Here is a 21865-nt window from a genome sequence, read left to right as displayed (position 1 = left end):
AATGAGAAAATTTTCAAGAATGATTTAAAATATTTTCGTAACAAGATTGCCAGATTACAAAATATGAAAACAGAAGTGCAAATTGAGGTAAAAGAGTAAATAGAGGGGTTTATATATATATATATATAACATCTAAAATTATAACTTAAAACTAAATCAATTTTAAAACTAAACCTAAAAAGAAATATATTTTAATTTTAGACAAGCCCTTCTAACAGATGAGAACATTAAATAATCTCTTTCGCATAATAAGCTAAGTTCTTCGTGTATACATTAACTTGAATTAAATAGAAATGTAATTTTTATTCATAAAATGAATCCACGCTGCGTAGTAAAATGCCTTTGTGAAACCGAAAATTATTCAAATTAATAAATATTTTGAGATTTTAATTCATCTTCATCCGGTCTTATGATTACATCTTACGGCGTCATTTCTAACAAAGAAGTCTGGGTATTGTAGATCACATGATATGAAAAAAGTTCGCACTTGTCCTTAAAAATGATACAGTAAACTTGTCTCCTGGAGTTTCTGCTCCATGAATATTTGTATATAGATTTTCTTGATTCTTTTCTTCAATAAATGCTTGGTAAAAATTATTTTTACAAAGATGAGACTGCAAAATAACAATCTGAGGGACATGAATTGAAATATCTCTGTTTTATAGTATAAAAATGGATAAAAGCCCTACATATATGTATACATTTTAATTTCCAATGGTAGGGAAAACAATCAAATACAACAAACAAGAACAATGAACACCAGAAGGAATCACAAGAAGTAAAAGAAAGATCGAAGTTATTTCCCCAGAAACTCACTCTTGCACGCCAATATTTGGCAAACTCGGAGTCAAGTCTGTAGAGTGACTTACAGCCATGGAGATGTTTTCGGTTCACAAGTTCTTTAGAATTGCATAGTCGACAATCAGGAAGGTTCATACATATATTTAAGTGGTACAAGTGTTCTCGCAGGGAGTCGTGAGCTGTTAGAAGACGAAAGTGGGCTGCAACATCTCGGTGAGGCTTGTCTGGTATTGCCTCTAAATCAGCCTCACTCCAGTTCTTATTCTTAATACTATCTCAAAGCCAAAAAGAAGTATTCATTTTGCTTATGTATTTTAAATATAGTTTTATGGATTACAAGAAAATACTTCTTTGACAAAAAAATTACAAAGGTAAAAAAAATGTTTTGTATGTTTAACATTTGAGCAATCATAAACTACATTTCTTTTACTGGTCGCACACATGGAAATAAAAATTATTTTCTTACTTTCCTCATTCTTATAATTGTCTCACTTACAATTAATTTTATAATTTAATATCAATAAATGTTCATGAAAATATAAATACTTTTTGTTATACAAAAATATGACATTTTCTCATTGCATAAGATGTCCTCAGACAGTCTTGTAAAAATTTGAATACTCTAGGTAGTCAAAAATCGGACAAAATCTTGATCAAAAAATTCCTCCGTCACAAATACGAATAACACTCTGCAATTATTATATTTTTTCCCTTCTATATTAGAATTGTGTTAACTAACTGTTGCTAGGTATCTATGAAGTGCAACAAAAGTAACATCTATGTAATGAAGTAAATTGCTTTTGAACTAAAGTGCAATAAAAATAACTATCTATGAAATGCAATAAAAGTAACATCCATGAAATTAAGCAAATTGCTTATGAAATAAAGTTCATTAAAAAACAATATTAATGAAAGTATGATGAACATATTATTATTTACCTTAAAAGCATTCTTAAAATAGGTAAATTTATCTTTCAAACTGCCCAAATACCAGTACCTACAATTGAAAAGAGACAGGCATAAGAAACTTAAATCAAACTTTTATTTAAATTTTTCTTTAAAGAATTAATTAAATTTTTTTATCATAACTTGATGAGACAAAGCAATTCATTAAACATTTAGACAATTTGAAGAACTCTTAAAAAATTGTTATATTCAAATATGGTATACTACAAGTAACATATAAAAAGTAAACATAAATTGCTTCGTTTTTTTTCTTCTTCACTATTTAGTTTTTACTAATGCTTTATTAGCTTGTTTCATTTTTTAAATTTGCATAAAAAAAAAGATATAGAACACAAAGAAAAGTTACTTTTCTACAAGAGGCTCAACATCTGAAAAAGCTCCTTGCTCAAACTGACATAAGGCAAACACAGGCTTTTCTTCACCTTCATACTATAAAGAATTAAGCAGCATTTTAGTGAATTTGATAAGATAAGCTTTTGTCAGAGCAAAAACAATACATAGTTGTTTCAGAGTTAGTCTTAAAATTTTCAAATACAGTAAAAGCTCGCTACAACAATATTTTTCGGACCAAATAAATATATTGTTATATGTAGAGGGATATATTGTTATATCGAGGGCCTACATACTTTGGGGACACCATAAGATTTTTAAAAAAAATTTAAACGTTATACAGGGGTAGCAGCAAAGTTTTTTAAAATTAAAGGGTAATTTTAGGACCTTTTTTCAAAAAATTTTAGGGGTAATATATGATTTTGCTAGGATAAAAACAGATCACAAGGTAGTTTATTACATAACAGAAGATTATTACAATTCATCCACACATATCATAAATAATTGCAAGCCATAAAATAAAGCTCTGAAATTTATTAAGTCAAGAATGAAATCTCTAAAGAGTAAAAATGAAATTTCAACTTTACATATTACCTATCAGAAATTAAGTGCATAATTCAGGAACAGGCAAAAGTGAGAATAAATCAAGAGAAAAAATAAATTAACACCAACTTGGATTTTTATTTAATTTTTACCTTCTTAATCAAAACTTTATTATTACCCTTTACCTTACTTTATTAAGAAAAACTATTGTGTGATATTATTAGATTTCAAATCAGCAATTTATATTAGAAGTTAGAGAAAAACAAATTAATCATGATAATTTTTCTAATATATTCTTGATATGATTTGTGAGATTCTTTTACTGCCCTCAATAGTGTTGTGGTGATCTTCAACACTCCTCCATAATTTCGAATGGTATCTTTGTTTAGTCTAAGAGACATAATAGTATTCTCATGGTGACTCACATTAAGCATTGCTTTATTTATCGAAAAACCTCTCTCAGGATCAGAATTCCCATGTGGCAAAATTAAAACAGTTTTAATTAATGTAGTTAAATTCTTATATTTTAGATTATTGCTTTTTTATTTATATTTAGCCTATAACTCTAATTTTTTAGGAACACCAACAAAATTTTATCAGATTTTTAGGGTTTGCACATAGTTTCAGGAATTTTATGATTTTTAGGGGGAATGCGACCCCTGGTTATATGTATTAATAATGCATATTATTATATAAAAAATTAATTTCCAGAGTGACAATTATGATTAAATATTAAAAGCAATTGAAATAAAATAAGGTCACAAAAACATATCTTAAAACCGTTTTTATTGAAAATAATCCGATATTTTTGCTAATTTATTCATTTTTTCGACAAAGTATTTATCGAGTTCAAAGTACAAAAATGATTTTCGTTTGTGAATCGTGCTCACCCACTCTCTACGGAAAAAATTCTCGTTCAGGTGTATATGTGATGTGTGTGGTCATTTGTGACTCAGATAGGAATGTTACATCTGTGACTTCTGTTCTAAGAACGGAAACTCTTAGGATGATCAGAAGTGAGTCTTCTCTTGTCAGAAAATAATGGAAAAAGTGACAAAATATGATAAAAAAAAGATTTTTTACATTATTTGAAAACCAATAATAAATGGAGAAAATGAGGTTGAAACTTGAAAAAAAAAACTGTTTTACAGAGGTTTATTGCTTCAGAGAGTATCTTAATATTGAGAGTAAGACAACATTAATTCATATGAAAGTTTGTCGGGACCACGAAACATTAATCGTAATAGAGGGAGTTATTGTTGTATCGGATATTGTAGTAGCGAGAGTTCACGGTAAAACTTCAAAAATAATGAATTTGCTATACAACATAAATATGACAAAGTAGTTATAACATAGTAATATGTGAAAAAGTCACACAATACTGTTAAATTAAAGAAGTCCAGAAACCACAATAAATTCAGTTTTCACCAGAGTTGGTAGTTAAAATGTTTAGCGGAGAGTTTTATTCTCAATTAATTAAAATTTCAACCAAATCTCAGGGAAATACTAATTACATATTTCTACTTTTTTACGCACCATTAGACTATTTAAAGTTTTATTACATAACAGTTAAAAAAATATTAAAAATTGTATAAATCATTATAAGAAGAGCTCTATAAATATCTTAAGGAAAAAGAATTGTTTAGTAAATATTCATAAACTATTACAATAAGTTCATTCGCATATTTTTTTTATCCAACTGACGGTTCTGCACGTAAAAAGTCGTACTTTAACCAGCAGTCTTCTCCGCATAGCAAAACCGGTTATTTCATGTACTTAGATAAAGAAATAGTGTATCGGGGAGAAACATTCTACCAATTTTGCCCATTTGCTAAACCGCCAGTGGGTTAATCAACTTAGTAACTAGGCTAAATAAATTTGGTTTCGGAATTTATACATTAAAAGCCGATTTATTAATTAATACTGATTTTTCAATAACTTTCTATATTCTTCTACAATAGTTCAGGCTTAAAAACAATCAAGTGCGAATAAATAAGTTTGTGATAAATAATGATTGTCACAATATTCATTCAATTAATATTTTTATTAACTAATTATAAATCTTTGCTTAAATAATTTTCATAAGATCAAATATATATTTTTCTGTTCTTTTAACTTGCAGTCGAGGATTTAAGAAATCATCCGCGACTGCATATAGTTATCGAATTACATAATAATGCTTACAAAACAACATAAAAAGTTTTTAAAAAATAAAATCACTGGACAGAAATTTAATGTACGCCTCTATGATATACGTCGTATAATTATTAAAAAAGGGTTATAGTTTCCTAGTCTTACAGAAATTAAAGACTTGGAGACATATTTCAATAAATAAAGAGAACATCCGTTTTTGAAAAAAACAACAACTATATAATGTTGTTGCAAAGGTATTGAATTTGATCGGACCACTAAAAATGGCGCATCTTTCACTGACATAACCCTAACAAATCAAGTATGAGAGAAATAATTTCTCTACTTTTGCAAGGATGGAGAAGAAAATCATCTGTAAGAAACAATATCTATTATTCTTTTATCAGTATCTTTAAGTGTGAACAGAAAGACGTACATTTGTTATGATTTTTAGACATCATTTTTATTATTTCTTATTAACATAACATTATTAACAAATATTAAGTTTTAATTTCCTCATTTCACATGATTTAAGAAAGTAAGCAAAGTGAAGCAAAGTCGTTTCAAGAGTTGGATATGCTGATATGGCATTCACTTAGATGCAAACAGGCTGTCTCTATAAAGATAATGGTTTTTCCTTAACTTGCAAGAGAGTCTGACACATTTCTCTGACTCTACATCTGACTCCCCAACCCTGGTTATCCTTTAGTATAATAAGGGTAGTGTTTATATGTCTTAAAAAACTTCAGAAGTTGATTTTCGTTAGTAAAATTAAATTATAGTAGGTTTTCAACTTTCTCAATGGAAAAATTAATTATATTATTTTAAATTGCTCACATCTATAATTTTTAAATAAATCTTTAAATTATATACATATTGACAAGGCTTTGTTTAAAATAAAATTGTTTTTAAAAAATGAATTGTTGTTCGAAATTTTAATGTCACAAGTCCCATAAATTAGCTTGAAAAAAAAGTCTTAAAATTTCTTATGCTAGTTACTTAGTTCATTCTAGTTAATATTTGGTTGAAATATAGGGTGCTGCAAATTGACTATTTCAAGGTCCTTAAATGTAAAAATATTTACATAAGTTTTTGCAAGTTTTTCTTTTCTTTATAATTTTGAAAACAATAATAACACTCATTTACCTGAATTTTTAATACATCTAGAGCAACAGTGTTTTCTCGTATGACCGCCATTGTAGCCTCAGCCATTAGCCTATAATAAAGTAAAAACATTTCAGTTGTACACACACTGAATCAACATTCAACTATAGTTTGTCTAAAGTAAGAACTCCCCTAGCCATTCGCCTGGACCCGTGGTGGCTATGGTAATGGGTTATAACTATCACAAGTAGGTGTGTGGGCTTGGTGAAAAAAGAGGGAAACCTTTACCCCATTCTATTGCGCTAACCTTAGAGGGAAGAGAAGCTACCCTCAGACTTTGTGGCCAAGGAGTTCTGACCATAGACAAATTATAATATAGTTTAACTTCACAAAGCAAGAATGAAAAGTAAATGTTACTTATTGGTCATAGGGGTATCGAATTTGTCAACACGTAGGAATGACAGATTCTGGTTTATACACGTCTCTGGCTACTGATTGTACATATAAGTGTATAAAATACAGCAATATCATGATCATTAATTGTAGCAATGCATACTGAACATGAAATCATTATTGATAGAGCTGTAGTGTCTCAGGGAAGGTTACTCAGTTTTGAATCCCAGCAATTGCCGGTCAACACAAATTCTTCTCCCGGTTCACACTGACCACAGTACTTAAAACAACAGCCTAAGTGGTAAACGATTGACGAGTTAAAATTCATTAGGAGGTTTTGTGGTTTTACTCTCCATGCGACGTAAATATAAATCCATGGAAAGTAATCCACGAAAGCTAGCGTGTACCAATGTTAGATTCGGGAGTTCTCTTTTTCTTCTGGGTTAGGTTCAAAACGACATGGCAAGATAGCCGAACACTGATAGATTTCAACCTTAAAATGTTCAACACTGGTTCGAATGAATCAAATCATTATTGATAGCTATAACTACTGAATATTCCAAATTGAATATAATATCCTGCATCATTATTGATAACTATAACTACTGAATATTCAAAATTGAATATAATATCCTGCATCATTATTGATGATATCATGATTAATACAATGATAATCATAGAATACATTATTATTGTGAGTGTTCGTAAGTTTGAAAGATAAGAAGGTTAAGTTAGAAAGATATACTGTTAACTATTGAAACTTTTTCACAATACATTACAATGTTAAAAGTCAACCCTTAGATTAGTTGTGAAAGCAGCATATGGTCTCTCTAAATACCAATTAAAGTGTAGATTCGCAGTTAAAAACTGCAGAGTTTCCTCCATTTTTTAAAAGCTTAAATTGGATCCAACCGATTCTAAATGTTTAAGTTCCATTCTACAATGAAACAAATATTCATGACTGCTAGGTCAGCCCATGTTCTCTATTTTAATTCTGAAAAGAGCATAAAAAGGAAGAAAAGTCACTGTTTTGTGATCCAATTTTTTAATGTTTAAAAAGTTACTGCATTATCGAGGGGTGATTGTGAGCTCAACTCGAAAATCCTGAAAATTTCTTGAGTAAAATCCTTAATGACACATTTAAAAAAAATTATGTCTTTATAAATTTAAATCATTGATATTTTCAAAACATAAAATCTAAACAAATTATATAGAGCATAATTTATATGAATAATTATGTATAAGTTTACTTTTATCTCTAATCACATTTGTTATTCTACCAGAAAAAATATTAACAAATGAACTTTTGGATCTTGGATTTCCGGAAACTTCCGGATCACGGCTAGTAAAAAATCCGGAGCACAATCATCTATGATTATCTGGGCTTATGCAACAAGTGAGAATTATTTATTAAGGTTTATAATTTTCATCAAGGTGGAAAAAAATTTCCAAATAGGGGACATTTAAGAAAGTTCAATAACTTTTAAAAATATTTGACCATTCTAAAGCTCAGATAATTCTTTACAGCAAAGATGAAATATACAGTTAAACAATCATAGCTTTGCCTCTAGAGTAAGGGGCTTCAATTTTTATTACTTTCAATGATGAAAGAGATTTGAAAAAAGGGGCTGTAAAAGAGAAAGACAATGGAACTTTCTCACAAACCTCACTTTTTTATTGAGTTAGAAACTTTTTTTTCACTTGCAGTTTGATTTTTTTAAATGTTATTTGAATTTTATTGTTAATATTCTGTTTCCAATTTAAGTAAAAGATTCTTTGCTGATAGATAAGTTCATTTCTTACCCAGTCAAGAGATACAAACGTGCTCAAATTATTTATCAGCTGGTTCAGTTCTTTAAATAATAAAATATAATTTTCTTTTTAGTTTATTTTCAAGAACTCCAACCATAAATAGCTCTTAAAAAAAAAAAAAATTGTCAGGATTTCATCAATTAAAAAAATCAAAGTAAAAATGAAGATAATTTTTTAATAGGCTAATAATGATATATAATTTATATGAAATGCACTTTTTTCTAAATATTCTGCTCATGCTATAATTACAGATAACGTTACGCATGTTTGGATTAACATATTATCATATTCCTTGTGGCAGGATCGTGGCAACACGGCGATATTGCTGCAGAACGTTACTGAGTTCTTGTAGAAAGACTTTTCCTTTGGGAAGTAAAACACTTTGGTTTCCTTTTCTGCAGAAATTTTCGAAAATTTTCTCTTTTCTTCAGAATTATATTCAAGACATGCTTTTCTCGTGCATCGAAGAGAGAAAAAAATGCTTGTGATTTTTTTGTTCTCATTTGAGAATAATGAAAAATAAAGAGTAATGAAGTAAAAAGTTTTGGCTTGCTTTTCTGCAGAAATTTCCATTCTATTTTTAATGCAATTATTACTATTGATTTCAACGTATCTTTTAAAATTGAATATTCTTAATACTGTATTATTTATTACAACTGAATCTCATTATGAAAACACAGATTTAGTAACCCCTTTTTGAAAGAGTCCAATTTGCAAGATTTTGTCGTCAATCCTTATATTTGGTAGTTAATGCTATGGATTTCATAATTTTTTTAAATGGAACGATGATTTATGAAACACGGAAAAATTATAGTGTCTTTTCCTTTTACAAAATGCAAGAATAAGAATATTAGAATAAAAAACTATTACATATTCAATTAAAAGAGTTTTCTTCCTTTTTTTTTACTTGTGTTACTTTGAATTAGTAACATGTACATTTGTTATTTTTAAAAGTATCTTGTAGAAAGATATTAGTATTAGAGAGGTATCTAATTAAAGAATGACTCTAATTTACAAATTCAGAAAAAGAAAAAAAAAGTAAGTAACATTTAAAATAAGAAATCAAAATAGAAAAGCGCTTAAAGCAGTTAACCCAAATTTGTTTTATTTCAATTTAGAAAGTCAGAAAAACAATTTTAGCACAAAACATCAAAAATTATAAAAAATCAAGATATGTGTGTTAGCATTTCATCAAGGAGACACGCTGCCTGCCAACACCCACAGTAGCCTTTCTGTTGTAACTGGTGAAACCAAAAACTGACAGTGCTCCCGAGGTCCCATGATGGAAAATCACATAAGAAAAAACAAATTAGAAAAATTGAAATGTAAATGCAAAGAAAAATGAATGACAAATAACCACAAAATAAGTCTAAATAATAGCTAAAAGTACACAAACTAATACATGATAAAGAGATGCCCACAAATAAGAAAAATAAATGAAGATAAAGTTACAGTTAGAACAACCACATCAGAATAAAATATAAATCGCCAAATCATTAAGAAAACATTATAAATAAATCAAGTGCTGCTCCCTTTTTTGAAAAACTTGGAAGAATAAAACAGAAAAACATTCAATGAGTAAAAATTTTTAAAAGGTGCGGCCATCTATATGATTCAGGAACAATTAGAGAGGTATGTCACAGAAAGCCCGAAAAAATTCTGCCATGGGGATCATATTATCTATTAAAGATCCACTCAGGACAGCGGTAAGAAAATTATGGTAGTTTACGAAACTTTTTTTTTAAGTGAGTTTGAAAATAAATTGATGACTAGTGGAATTTATTTTTTCCTAGGTATTGAGCATTTTAATTTCTTTTTTTTTTTTTGATAATATATGAGGAAAAATTTTAAAACCAACCTTTCATTGAAACTTACTGTGCACTAGAAGATGATTTAGACCCAAATAGATATTTAGCAACAGTGTTTGTTTTTCCTAGTGGAACTACTCCTAAAGGATACTGTTCTTCCTGGAAAGATCAACATTAAACATCCTAAGAAAAGTAACAAAAACTAATGAATTTAGCATTTATAAACAGTGCACAGAAGCAACAAGAAATGAATTAGTTTAAACTTGCAGCTGTTTGTTGGAAAAGTTCAATTTAGTAACAAAACAACAGATCCGAATCATAATCTTAAACAAAGAGACATTTTAAAAATATTAACTATGTTATTTGGTTATAGATAATATTTCTCATTCAAATTTATGAAGGAAATTTTTAAATACAAATTAGCCATTAGTTATGGCCATTAACCATTAATATTAAGCCTGTTAAGTATAGTTAATAAGGGAATTCAATTTTAGGAATTTAAATACTCCCATCTCGTGGCTTTAAGGGTTCAACTCATTAGCTTTTAAGGGATAAAACAGATGATTATGCATTCAACAAATATATATGTGACATATGAGAACTATTAAGTTTGAAAAATAATAAAATATTGTAAAATTAAACATGTATAGAAAATTCAAGAAACACTTCTATAATTAAATATTAAAAAAATAATAAAAAAAACAATGAACATTTTTAATTAACATATTTTAGAAACAGTGTAGCAATAACTAATAGCCAATAGTCTTAACTAAATAATTAAATTTAAAAAAAATCTTTAGTTTGAGATTGTTTACATTGATATAATTAAAAATATGTTTTATTGGCATTCCCTAAAGTAAAATATAAAAATTTTAAAATGGAATAATATAATTTTAGTTACAAAACAAAAAATGTATATAAAAATAAATAATCACCTCTATTTATTAATTACTAAAAAAATATGAAAAGAATAATGACTCCTTTTATGTAACACAATTAAAAACCATGTAATAAACTTTATTTAACTAAGTTAATTATTTAAAACATAATATATTCAATTTTGATAGTTTATATTCAAAACAAATCAATTTTGATTCCATATTATATAATTAATAAAATATTTCATTAGCGTTCATAAAAAAAAACATATAAAAATGTTAAAACTTACTTCCTCATTCGAACGACTCATGAGCCCTGTTACAACCTAATTAAATTTAAATCAGCATTATTATTAAAAGAAAAATAATATAAAGAACACATAGCAAAAACCAACAAGGACATAAAAAAACTAAAATGAAAACATTTTTTTTTATCATTACAAGATTATTAAATAAATAATAATAATAAAAAAGATTTCTGAAACATTTTGTGACTTTCCAGCCTTTTTTTTGTGATTCAATGGGAAATAAAGAACAGCAGTAGAATTTCAATATAAAAAAGCTTGGAACGTTAAAATAATAAAATTCCATATGTATATCAAAACAAAATAATTGAAAAAGATTATTTAAAGGTTTTTGTAAAAAGTTTTATTTTATTTAAGTGTGATATATAATTATTAAAATATAAATATTTTCTAACATTTTAAAGAAATTTCAATAAACTTTTTTTAAAGTAAAAACGTGAAGCATTTCCACAGCAACCCGTACAGGATTAGGGGATCATGGAAATCAAGGCTAGGGTCATGCTGGTGACAAAGAGGTCAGCAACGTGCACTGACCACTTTTACTTCCCAGACAAGTTGGTACAGACCAATCTGAAGCTGGGCAGGCCTCAAGCTGCCACAGAGGGTCAAACCTCGGCAAATGCTTTAACCACTCAAGTTCAGCTCAATGCCTTAACCACTTAGCCATCGTAGATCAATAAACTTTTTTCAAACAATTTCTTACAAAAAACTTTGATAAAAAAAACTGAATAAGACCAAATTTCAATAAATAAAAAAACTTCTATGACTGATACAGATTTAGAAACATTCTAAAATGAAAAGAATAATATTAAAATGAATACACCTCATGGAGTGTACCATCACCTCCTGCAACTATAACTGCATCTGTGTTGGACATTATTTCCATCAACTTTCCAGCCTGCTTTGAAAACTCTGTCTAAAACAAAATAGAAACTAAAAATTTCAAACTCACAAGTAGAAACACATTTAATATAAAATTCATTAAATATAATTTAACTTTTTTTAGAGTTGCTTTTAAAGCAGAGAATGGTAGATGGAATGGGGCACCCTAAAATTTGTGAAACCTCATTTCTTATTAATGAAATGTGATTTTTTCTCAGTCTAGCACAAATTAGGGTGGCCCAATAAGAAGTGATTTTTTTTTGGGCTTTCTGTGACATACATAGTACCAATAATATTTTTCTGCAAGATGCTTTTAATAATAACAAATATACATGTTACTAATTTAAAGTCACCGAAGCGTCGACTTAAAAAAAAAATCGGATAAAATAATATTTTTATTTAAGAATGTAATATTAAAGGTGATATTTTCGCATTTTGTAGGAGGAAAAAAGCACTAATTATATATTTTTTGCATTATGTAAATCACATTTAAAAAAAATTACAAAAAATAACAGCAGTAATTACCACAAAAAAGATTGACGGCGAAATTACGTGAATCGGTCTCTGTAAAAAGGGGGTACTGCATGCGTGTTTTTATTTCGAGATTCAGTTGTTCTAAGAAATAATATCGTATTAAAAATACATTACTTAAAAAGATTTGGAAATTAAAAATAATAACTGCAATAAAAAAAATAGAACGAAAATTTCTAATAAAAGAGAAAATCACATTTTTTACTTCATTATTCTCAAATGAGAACAGAAAAATCACAAGGAATTTTTTCCCACTCAGTTGTGCGAAAAGGGCATTTTTTGAATGTAGTTTTGAAGAAAAGATTAAATCTTTCGCAAAAAATTTCTGCATAAAAGAAAACCAAAATTTTTTACTTTCCAAAGGAAAAATCTTTCAACAAGAACTTAATATCATTCTGTGACAATGTCACCGTGTCACCACGATTTTGCCACGGGACGTGTTATAAAGGAAGGTATGACTTTGAACACTGCACATAATTAATTAACCAATAAACAAGAGATCATTTAAAGAGAATGTAAATTCAACCTAAGAAGGATGTTCACATAAAATAAATGAATGCAAAGTAGTAATATTTTTTTAGGTAGAAAATGATTGATAGCACTATTCAATTACTCATATCAGACAACATGCAGAAGTGGTGTCACAAATTAATTGAATATTTTCATCAACAGCAGTAATGAATTTATGGGAGATATTAATATTTTCTTGATTTTGATTGCAACAAATCCAATATTGACGCACATTTTTCAGGAAAACTTTTAGGGTGACCCGGGGTAATTCACGATCACTCTGTTTCTGGGGTAAATAATGATCACCTAAGTTTTATTTTTAAAAAATTATTTTTTTTTAAATTTGAGACATGGACAAGAATGCTTGTACACTATACTAAAGTATAACTACATTTTGTTAATAATAGTATTTTGTTTAATCTAACAAAATAAGTATCTTTAAACTGCTCTCTGCATTTTCCATTTCAAAGATGGGTTTCAAGATGTGCACATTTCTGCAAAGATCCCCCTCCTTCTCTTAATAATAAATATTTTGAGTTACTTTCTTTTTCTTTGATATAAAAATAGTGTAAGCTTTTGTTTAATTGTTTCACATCTACTGTAAACATTATAATTGATTATAGGAAACTATATCAAATGTTGCCCCCTACAGATGGGGTAATTATTGATCACTGGGGTAATTCCTGATCATTGTCATTTCTTCTTATAAATAGTTTAATAAATAGCTAATAAATAGTTAATTTTCTTTTCTTAAATAACAGTTCATATTAATTAAGTGGAACAACTATAAAATATATTTTAACTATAATCACAAAATTTGTTTTTAACTGTATACAAGACAAATGTGCTCTGATATGCACCATTTCTAGTTTGTCTTACCTTGCTTCTATCTTAATTTTATGTCTGTACATTGTTAGAATAATTTTTAAGTTGATAAATTAACCTAATATAAATATGGTGAGAAATTATAAGCTTAAAAAGGATACTAAGCTTCTAGAAAGCAAAAATAGTGAATTTCTTTTAATGATTGAAAATGAAAATTTCAGTGTGAGAGCTGCTGCCAGAGCTGAAGAGTTAATCTTTATTCCTGCTTTTAAATAAAACGTTTTATTAGCAGCTTAAACATATCTTTTTGGTTTATTTGTTTGATCTTAATGTCTTATTTGTTAATTACCATTGTATAATTATTTTTAAACAGCCCATTTACTATAAAAACTGGTGATCAGTAATTACCCCAGAAACGATCAAGAATTACCCCGGAAATGATCAAGAGAAGGGGTAATTCCTGATCACTAAAAATTTAAGATCTTTTAAATTCTAATTAGATTTTCAAACAAAAAAAGGTAGAATAGGACTCATCTCATATAGCTTCAAACTTCCAGTAAATATTAAAATTCTATCTTGAATAGTTTTTTCACAAAATAGATGTTTGCATTTTTTGACCAATAATTACCCCAGGTCACCCTACAGTATTTGTTTACAACTGTTTATCCTAGACACCATTTGCCATAAACATAAGTTATATGCTAAATTGCTTATTTTCCACCTCTAAAATCATACTATTACTTATTTTCTAGTACATTTGCCTTATTCATCTTAGCACTTTACATTCACTTTAACTACTTTCACACCAATCTTTAATTAAGTTATAATCACTCTGCAGTGCAATCCTTTATCTGATTTTATAACCCTGAATAGTGGCACTGCTATTGGCATTGCACTACTTCTTACACAATTACCTAAGTTCATGCTTTATTTGGTAAACCCTAATAGAATTTTACTAACCAACTCATAATTTTCCATTTTAATGTTATTTTTTTAGGAATGTAGGGGCAACACATAACAAGTCATGGATGAACCACATTAAAAAGAGCTCTGATATTATTTCTTCTCTACTTAGAATTGCTATATCTTTTCCAGTACAGCAATAAATTAGAAGATTTAAATGGCTATGCAACAATAGATTTGTAAATTACACAGATAAATCACAAATAACTCACTGTTCACTTGCAGAAATGAATGAGTTAAACTTAGCAAAATGTTTCATAAAAAGCAACACTGCAAATAGTTTAATAGAAATTTAGTTTGGCTTCTATAATTGAAATTATTAAAAAAAATTATCACTTAAAAGGATACTGAACTAGGAAATTAATATATAGAAGGCAAGGAAAAAGGCACAACTTACCTCTTCAGAATAAATTAAGAAAAACTTTAATAAATTAAATAAGATATAAATTTTTTTTTTTTAATGAATGATGTCTATTTAAGGAATAACAAAACATTTTTATAATTTCTGTTATTACTTTTTTTTAAAGCAATATTTCAAAATCATGAGTATTTTTTTCTATGTTCTTTTTTGTTGAATTTTTTTTTAAAACTACAATCATGAAAAGTTCAGAATTATAAATTTAAGACATGACAACAGTATTAGAAATAAAAACTGGCTTAATACTAAACTACTGGAAAACTTAAACAATAAAGCTGTACGCTTACGTGTCAAATACTATAAATAAAACTTATTATGTAATTAAATGGTATGTTAAAAATTTAAATTACCTGAAATACACTAACTTTAAAACCTGCTAAATGAAGCAAAGGGGCCACAAATTTTTCAAATTGAATGTTTGCTTTCCTGTAGGAAGAAAACACAATATAAGAAGATATTACTTGTCTATCAAACATATCTAACAAACATATGTCTATCAATTATATAAAATTTTCAAAATGGTCTGGCAATTTTATACAAAAATGTAACTAAATAGCACATCAAATTAGTGAGATTTGTCACTAGTTTGTAGATGCAAAGTTTAGGAGAAACAGCCTGAGAGATATCTACTTTCCGAAATTTTCTTTTTTAAAATTTCTGCAAAATCTTTATTAATTACATACATTGTATTCATTCATTCATTCAATTTAAGATTTTAAAGATGGGTGAATATGAATTGCGATATAGAAATTTTAAGACACATGAATACAAACTGTGATATATAATTTTTAAATCATCTGAATATGAATTGCAATGTGAAACTTTTAAATCAGGTATGTTTCATATTAAAGGAAACTTGATATTAAAATCATTCGAATGTGAATTAAGACAATGGATTTTAAAAATGCACGCATACAAATTGCGATGTTCCATTTTTTAAATCATGCGACAATACAATATTGGATTTCAAAGATGTGTAAACACTAAAAAAAGACTTTTGATTTTTAAGTAACACAAATTTGAATTATGAGGAGTTTCATTTGGGATATTTCATTTTTAAATAGTTTAGACAAGCTTGTTAATTTTAAAAAAGTATCAACAAAATGTAAGAATGTCCATGGGGGTATTTACATACGTCTATTTAGTTTTGATTGCAGGTCAGTATTTGTATCAAACCATTTAACAAAGAATTTTATTAAGACACTGAATTATTTATTTGTTGAGAACAGAAGAAAAAAGAGCAGATATTAAATAAAAAAATTAGTGAAATATAATAAAACTCAGACAATTTCAAGTAAATAAAATGTAAAAATGGTGTATTAATAAAAAAAATCAGGTTTTTCTTCTGAAATAAAATCTGACAAGTAGTTATTGTGTGATGAAAAAACAAAAAACAAAAAACAATGACAGTTTAATTTCTACAAAGAAATAAGAAGGAGAATCGTTAAATACTTATAATTAGCTTCTGGATTCAAAATGACAGTCACATGTTTTGGTTTTGACATCTGTTGTAAAGGTTTCTCCCCATATTCCTAAAAAGTGTTTGGAAAAAAAAAATCAATAAATGAAACACACAGTATGCTACATGAGAGTTAAAAGAATCCTAACTCATTGTAAAAAAAAAAAATGCTTATTCAGAAACAGTTGTCAACTGCATACATTTAAAACAGGGTGTGTAGTCAGATATTTCAACAAAAAAATAAGCACCTTTTAAGTACATTTTAAGCACATTACAAAAGCACATACATTAACAAAATGCAAAATAATTTTCCAAGACTTCACATGATCGTGATAAAATAACTAGTTTCTTACAAAGAACTCTTTTCTTGATTATATTAGCCACCATAAAAACATCGAGAGATTTTTCGGTTACATTTCAGAGGGTGGAAAAGGAAGTCTGAAATCGAGAGTATCTTGCAAAATGCAGCAGAGTTGAACAAGAATCTCACCTAATGCAGCTCAGTAGACGCACATGCGGATAGGCAAGTATTACATCAAACATGTAATATGGTTGGCCCGTTTATACGCCGAAATGGATTGTGGTTGAATAAATTCTGAAAACGCTGAATAGAATGATTGGAAACCATGCTCTTGCATAATACGTCGCGAAAATCGAAATGGTGAAGAAAAAAAATCTCGTTTTCGAAAAGGGAAAATAAAGTACTTTTTAAAAATATCCTACGAAAAAAGCACCTATGAGGGCTAATAAAACACTAAAATCGAAAACAGCACATTTAAGCACTTTTTAAAAACGTTACGCACCATGTGAAAGCATATTTCAGGCTATACAAATGAATCAATAAAATTTTACATAAGTACATGTCAATCTAATGATTGGATGAAAAGTTGAAAATATTCTGCTTTTTCCTTTCATTTTTTGCACTGTGCAATGATTATTAATTAATAAATGTTATATACAGTTACATCTACTGTATATCTCGGTGAAAAAATTTCCCTAGAAATAAAAAGGTCATGGTGCTTCCTCTCGGAAAAAGGCACTTTGAGTTTCAAAAGGGACTTATGATCGTTAAAATTTATCAAAAAGTGTCATATTATATAATAACTGAATTAGTCTTTCAATATTATGTGCATATTTCACAAAGTAATCACTCACTCATTATAAAAATGACAGAAAAATTTAAATCTTTTGAAAAATAATTAAAGGCTAGCAAAAAGACAATTTCCTTACGAATCTTTTTCAAAAAGAGTAAACAGAAAAAGAAAATATTAATTGATAAATAACCTAAACTTTTATGTTACTTATCAATTTTTTAACAATAATAAATAAAAAACTTTTTTTCTTCATTTTATTTTTAAACTCAGTACATGTAGTTTAAGTTGGTAACTTTATCTAATTATGTGATTTGTTTATTTTTATCAATCAGTTAATGTTATTAAAATCATTGTGTCCCAAAGTGATCACATTACAGACTACAACAGTGTAAAACATGAATCTAATTGAAAAAAAAATATTTACATACTTTTGCTTCTTCACAATAAGCTCTCATCATCTGAAATGTTCTGAAAAAAAAAATGAAATGTAAAAAAAGTATGAAGATCAAAATCACAGTTTTCATATGAGTTTTTCGTCATAATTTTTTTAAATTATAGGTATTTATAAAGTATAAAACACATAAATATTTATGGCTCTCATTTTTTAAATATTCAAAAACAGTATTATACATTATTTTGAGCTTTTACAGATTAGTCATTATAAAGCATAAATAATAAAGATTTTAAAGAAAGTAAAATGAAAATATTTAAAACAATACAGTGAAACCTGCTTAGTTGACCACCCTTGTAAGTTGGACACCAGCATAAGTTGACCTCAATTATCAAGAACGGAATTTTTCCTATATAATATAAAGAAGCAAAACCTTTGTTACTTGACCACCTGTCTATCTTGTATGTTGACCGCTGAAAAAAGTCCATTTTGTCTAGGAGCATTATGAAATTCTATTCTTAAACCCTCATTAGTTGACCAGAAAAAAAAAATTCAGAAAATTTTCCGTCATTTTGCAATGTATGTTAAAATTTCACTTGTTTGGTGAAATAGTGTAAAAAGCTAATCTAAACCCTTTTGTCAGTTGACCATCTAGAGAAACTGTAAGGGGTCAGCTTTTGACCATTTCTTTGATTCATTCATTGAAAACAGGTGTGTTAGTTGAAAAGTTGCTCTTCCAGTTGCAATAGTGAGCATTTGAATAAATGAATGCTCTGAAATATGCTTTGATCTTTTATTCGTGTTCTGATATTTTAAGAAATTAATTTTATTAAACACTTCACATGCAGAACTAACGAAATATTTTTTTAAAAAAAGTTAGTTAAATATTAGAATTATGTATATGTAACAAATTGAAGTTCATTCAGGTTTAAACACATTTCTTAAGATATTCATTTGGCTATTTGCTAAATAAAATTTTTAAGTCAAGTAAAAATTTTTTTTAAATGTATAGCAACATGATATAGGAAACGAAAAAGTAAACAATGACCCACCCCCTCTATAAGTTGCCCACTAAAACAATGCACCACAAGTGGTTAACTTACACAAGTTTTACTGTACTATGAAAAAAATTCTTTACTTTTAAAAAATAGAAGCGCTTCCATATTGGACAATTATTATGTTGTTGATTAATACATTTATCAAATAAGGATTAAGTGAGAAGGAGCAACAGTTAATGGTCTAACAACTGACTAATAATAAACTTATTATTATTGTTATTTTTTGTTGTTGTCAGAAGAGCAGATTACGTTCTCCAAAACACATGCATTCAATTTCTCGCATACACAGGGAGGCTTTAATCATCATTTTATGTTAGTTTTACCACTTCCTTGATAATCCAAGTTTACTCGGTTATGTTATAATTATAGGTTAATATTGCAAATATTTACTATCCCGAGAAAACTGGGGCGTAGCAAAATTTGTCGATGTGTGTTATAATTTATCAGGTTTTTACACGACCGTTAATTAAATAAAAATCTGTTGCGATTGGAAGTCTGCCATGTATTATTTGGGAGTTTTGCTGTTTGATTGTGGCACTACACACGTGTTTTGTGCGATTGTATATACGCTATACGAAATTTTAGAAAGGATGAAGGTCATTCGTGTTATTTTTTTTTAATTGAAGGTTGATAATATTTAGAAGTAATTCAATTTCATCATTATGATTATAATTATTTCAATTGTCAAGAACTTTTTTCTTAGTTTCTGAAATAAATCTTGCAAGTATATAGTAACACATTGAAATAGTAACATTATATTGACAAGAAATATACACTAAAAAAGGCTTTCAAACTGCAAAAAACAAAAATCTTCCAAATTTTGGCCTGATTTATTATAAAGCCTGGGATGAACTCTAAATTTTACAAATATTTTCCCTTGAGAATTGTCTACTTCAATTATGAGAAAATAAAAATGGAAAAATATATATGCACAACTATATTATAATTTACTTATGTCATAAAAAGTTTAAAAGTATTTTTTTAAATGAACAACCCGTAATTTTTAAAACTAATGGGGCGCCCAACAGTTCTGTGCCCAGGGGCCAATGATTTCTAAATTTATTAGTGATTTATTACCAAACGGAATTTTCATTTGCCTTGCTTGGTTAAAGAAATAATTTACTTAAAAAAACGAGCAGAAAAATACGATTTAATGTATAAGCATTTTTTAAGTGAATATTGAGTACTTTTCCATTTAGGTAAAAAGTATTCTCAAAATTCTCACTTGTAACGATCAAAACCATAAGAAGAACCATATGCCAATACTCCAAAAAAAAAGGTTGATTTTTTCCAGTGACGGCGAAGAGTTTTAGCAAATTCAATAAGTTTAGCCATATTTATAATAAGAATGTAGGAAGGCCGGCTTTTGTGTTTTTATTTATGCTAAGGATGGCTATTTAAAATAATGCTTGTTTTAATAAACAAGCTTACAGCTTTAACAATAGATTAAAAATGTTAGGCCTTGTGTTATAGGTACTGTTCTCGCTGCTTGCAAAACATTCTCGTACTCTTGGCAGGTACTTTACGCAGCACAAGAACAGCATAATGGGCTAGTTAATAATAGTTCTTTTAAATAGTTTTAAAGTAATAGTTCTTTTTTAGAAACTTTTCATTCGAACAATCTCATTAATATAATAAATAATATTTGAATCTGGAGTTAAAAATTGACTCTTCAATATTTTTTCACATATTTTTTTTTCCTTCTCGAATTTGGCTATAGGGGTCCTATACGTTGCGGTTCCTTTAAAATGTGTGACCTTCTCTCGTTCATTTTACCTTATTGCAAACCTAATTATGATATAGCAATAAAATATTCGCGCGAAGAGAATTTTATTTAAAATATTTATATGAAGAAAAAATTCGTCCAACAGTCTATTGTGAGCTAGTGGGCCATTGATATGGATGGGTGGTCTAATGTAAACAATAACAAGCGTCCTTAAACCGGAAGAAATTTAGAAAGTTTTCGGTGTATCCCTCCGCTTATGTTATGTCTACTAGGCGATGTGTGAACAAGCCAAATATTCTATGCAGTTTTGTTATTGTAATTTGGGTTCAAATCTAAACATAATTGTACCATTGATAAGAGCTTTCAGAAATGTATTGATTCTCAGAGGTCGTAAGGCCAAAGAAAATTTTGGAAAGTTAATATCTCACTTTGAATAATTCTTAATGTTTGCCATGTTTTGTATTTTATCCCTTATTTGGCTACATTTGAATAAAGTGTCGCCAAAAATATCTTTTTAAGTTAGCCTAATTAGAAAATATTCTAATGATTATACTATTAATATGATAACGCGGAAGTTTAAAGGCTGAAAGAAAGAACTCGGTACATGTAAAATACTGCAGAAGATATGATGCAATAATATGATGGCGCGTTTTTTCAACCTGCGGCGTAAAAATATATCGGAAGCAGTAACCCGGAAGTCTTGAAAGAGCAATTTTACCACTAGCGCCACCACCCTTAGCTTTACACGATCACCCATCCATTAAGACTCCACGATTTATGACTAACGAGGAGAGATGGTGAAAATAAAATCAGCATTGTGCACCTACCGCCTTTATTTCCCTGACAAGCAGGTACCCGCTCTACAGCTGGGTGGATTCAAAACCTAGACCCACAGTTTTTTTCATCATATCTTTGGAATGAATTTAAGAACATTTTGT

General features: G+C 28.2%; 1 protein-coding gene across 1 annotated transcript in view; it reads right to left on the bottom strand.

The window, feature by feature from the left end:
* The window catches only part of Mulk (acylglycerol kinase-like protein Mulk), a 29716-nt gene extending 9097 nt beyond the window's left edge, over positions 1-20619 (bottom strand). Inside the window, exons 1-10 of the mRNA XM_043047378.3 lie at positions 20427-20619; positions 18181-18220; positions 16652-16731; positions 15550-15625; positions 11894-11986; positions 11056-11091; positions 9955-10046; positions 5917-5986; positions 2114-2196; positions 1741-1798 (exon numbers count right to left, since the gene is read on the bottom strand). Of these exons, the coding sequence (XP_042903312.2) occupies positions 1741-1798; positions 2114-2196; positions 5917-5986; positions 9955-10046; positions 11056-11091; positions 11894-11986; positions 15550-15625; positions 16652-16731; positions 18181-18220; positions 20427-20536 (738 nt within the window). The 5' untranslated portion in view covers positions 20537-20619. The remainder of the gene's footprint in view (positions 1-1740; positions 1799-2113; positions 2197-5916; positions 5987-9954; positions 10047-11055; positions 11092-11893; positions 11987-15549; positions 15626-16651; positions 16732-18180; positions 18221-20426) is intronic.
* Between the last annotated feature and the right edge of the window lie 1246 nt (positions 20620-21865).

Source organism: Parasteatoda tepidariorum, chromosome 4, assembly GCF_982258835.1.
Source record: "Parasteatoda tepidariorum strain Cologne lab strain chromosome 4, Ptep-v5.0, whole genome shotgun sequence".
NCBI lineage: Eukaryota > Metazoa > Arthropoda > Arachnida > Araneae > Theridiidae > Parasteatoda > Parasteatoda tepidariorum.
Note: the sequence above shows the minus strand (reverse complement) of the source record. Positions and strands in the feature narration are given on the sequence as shown.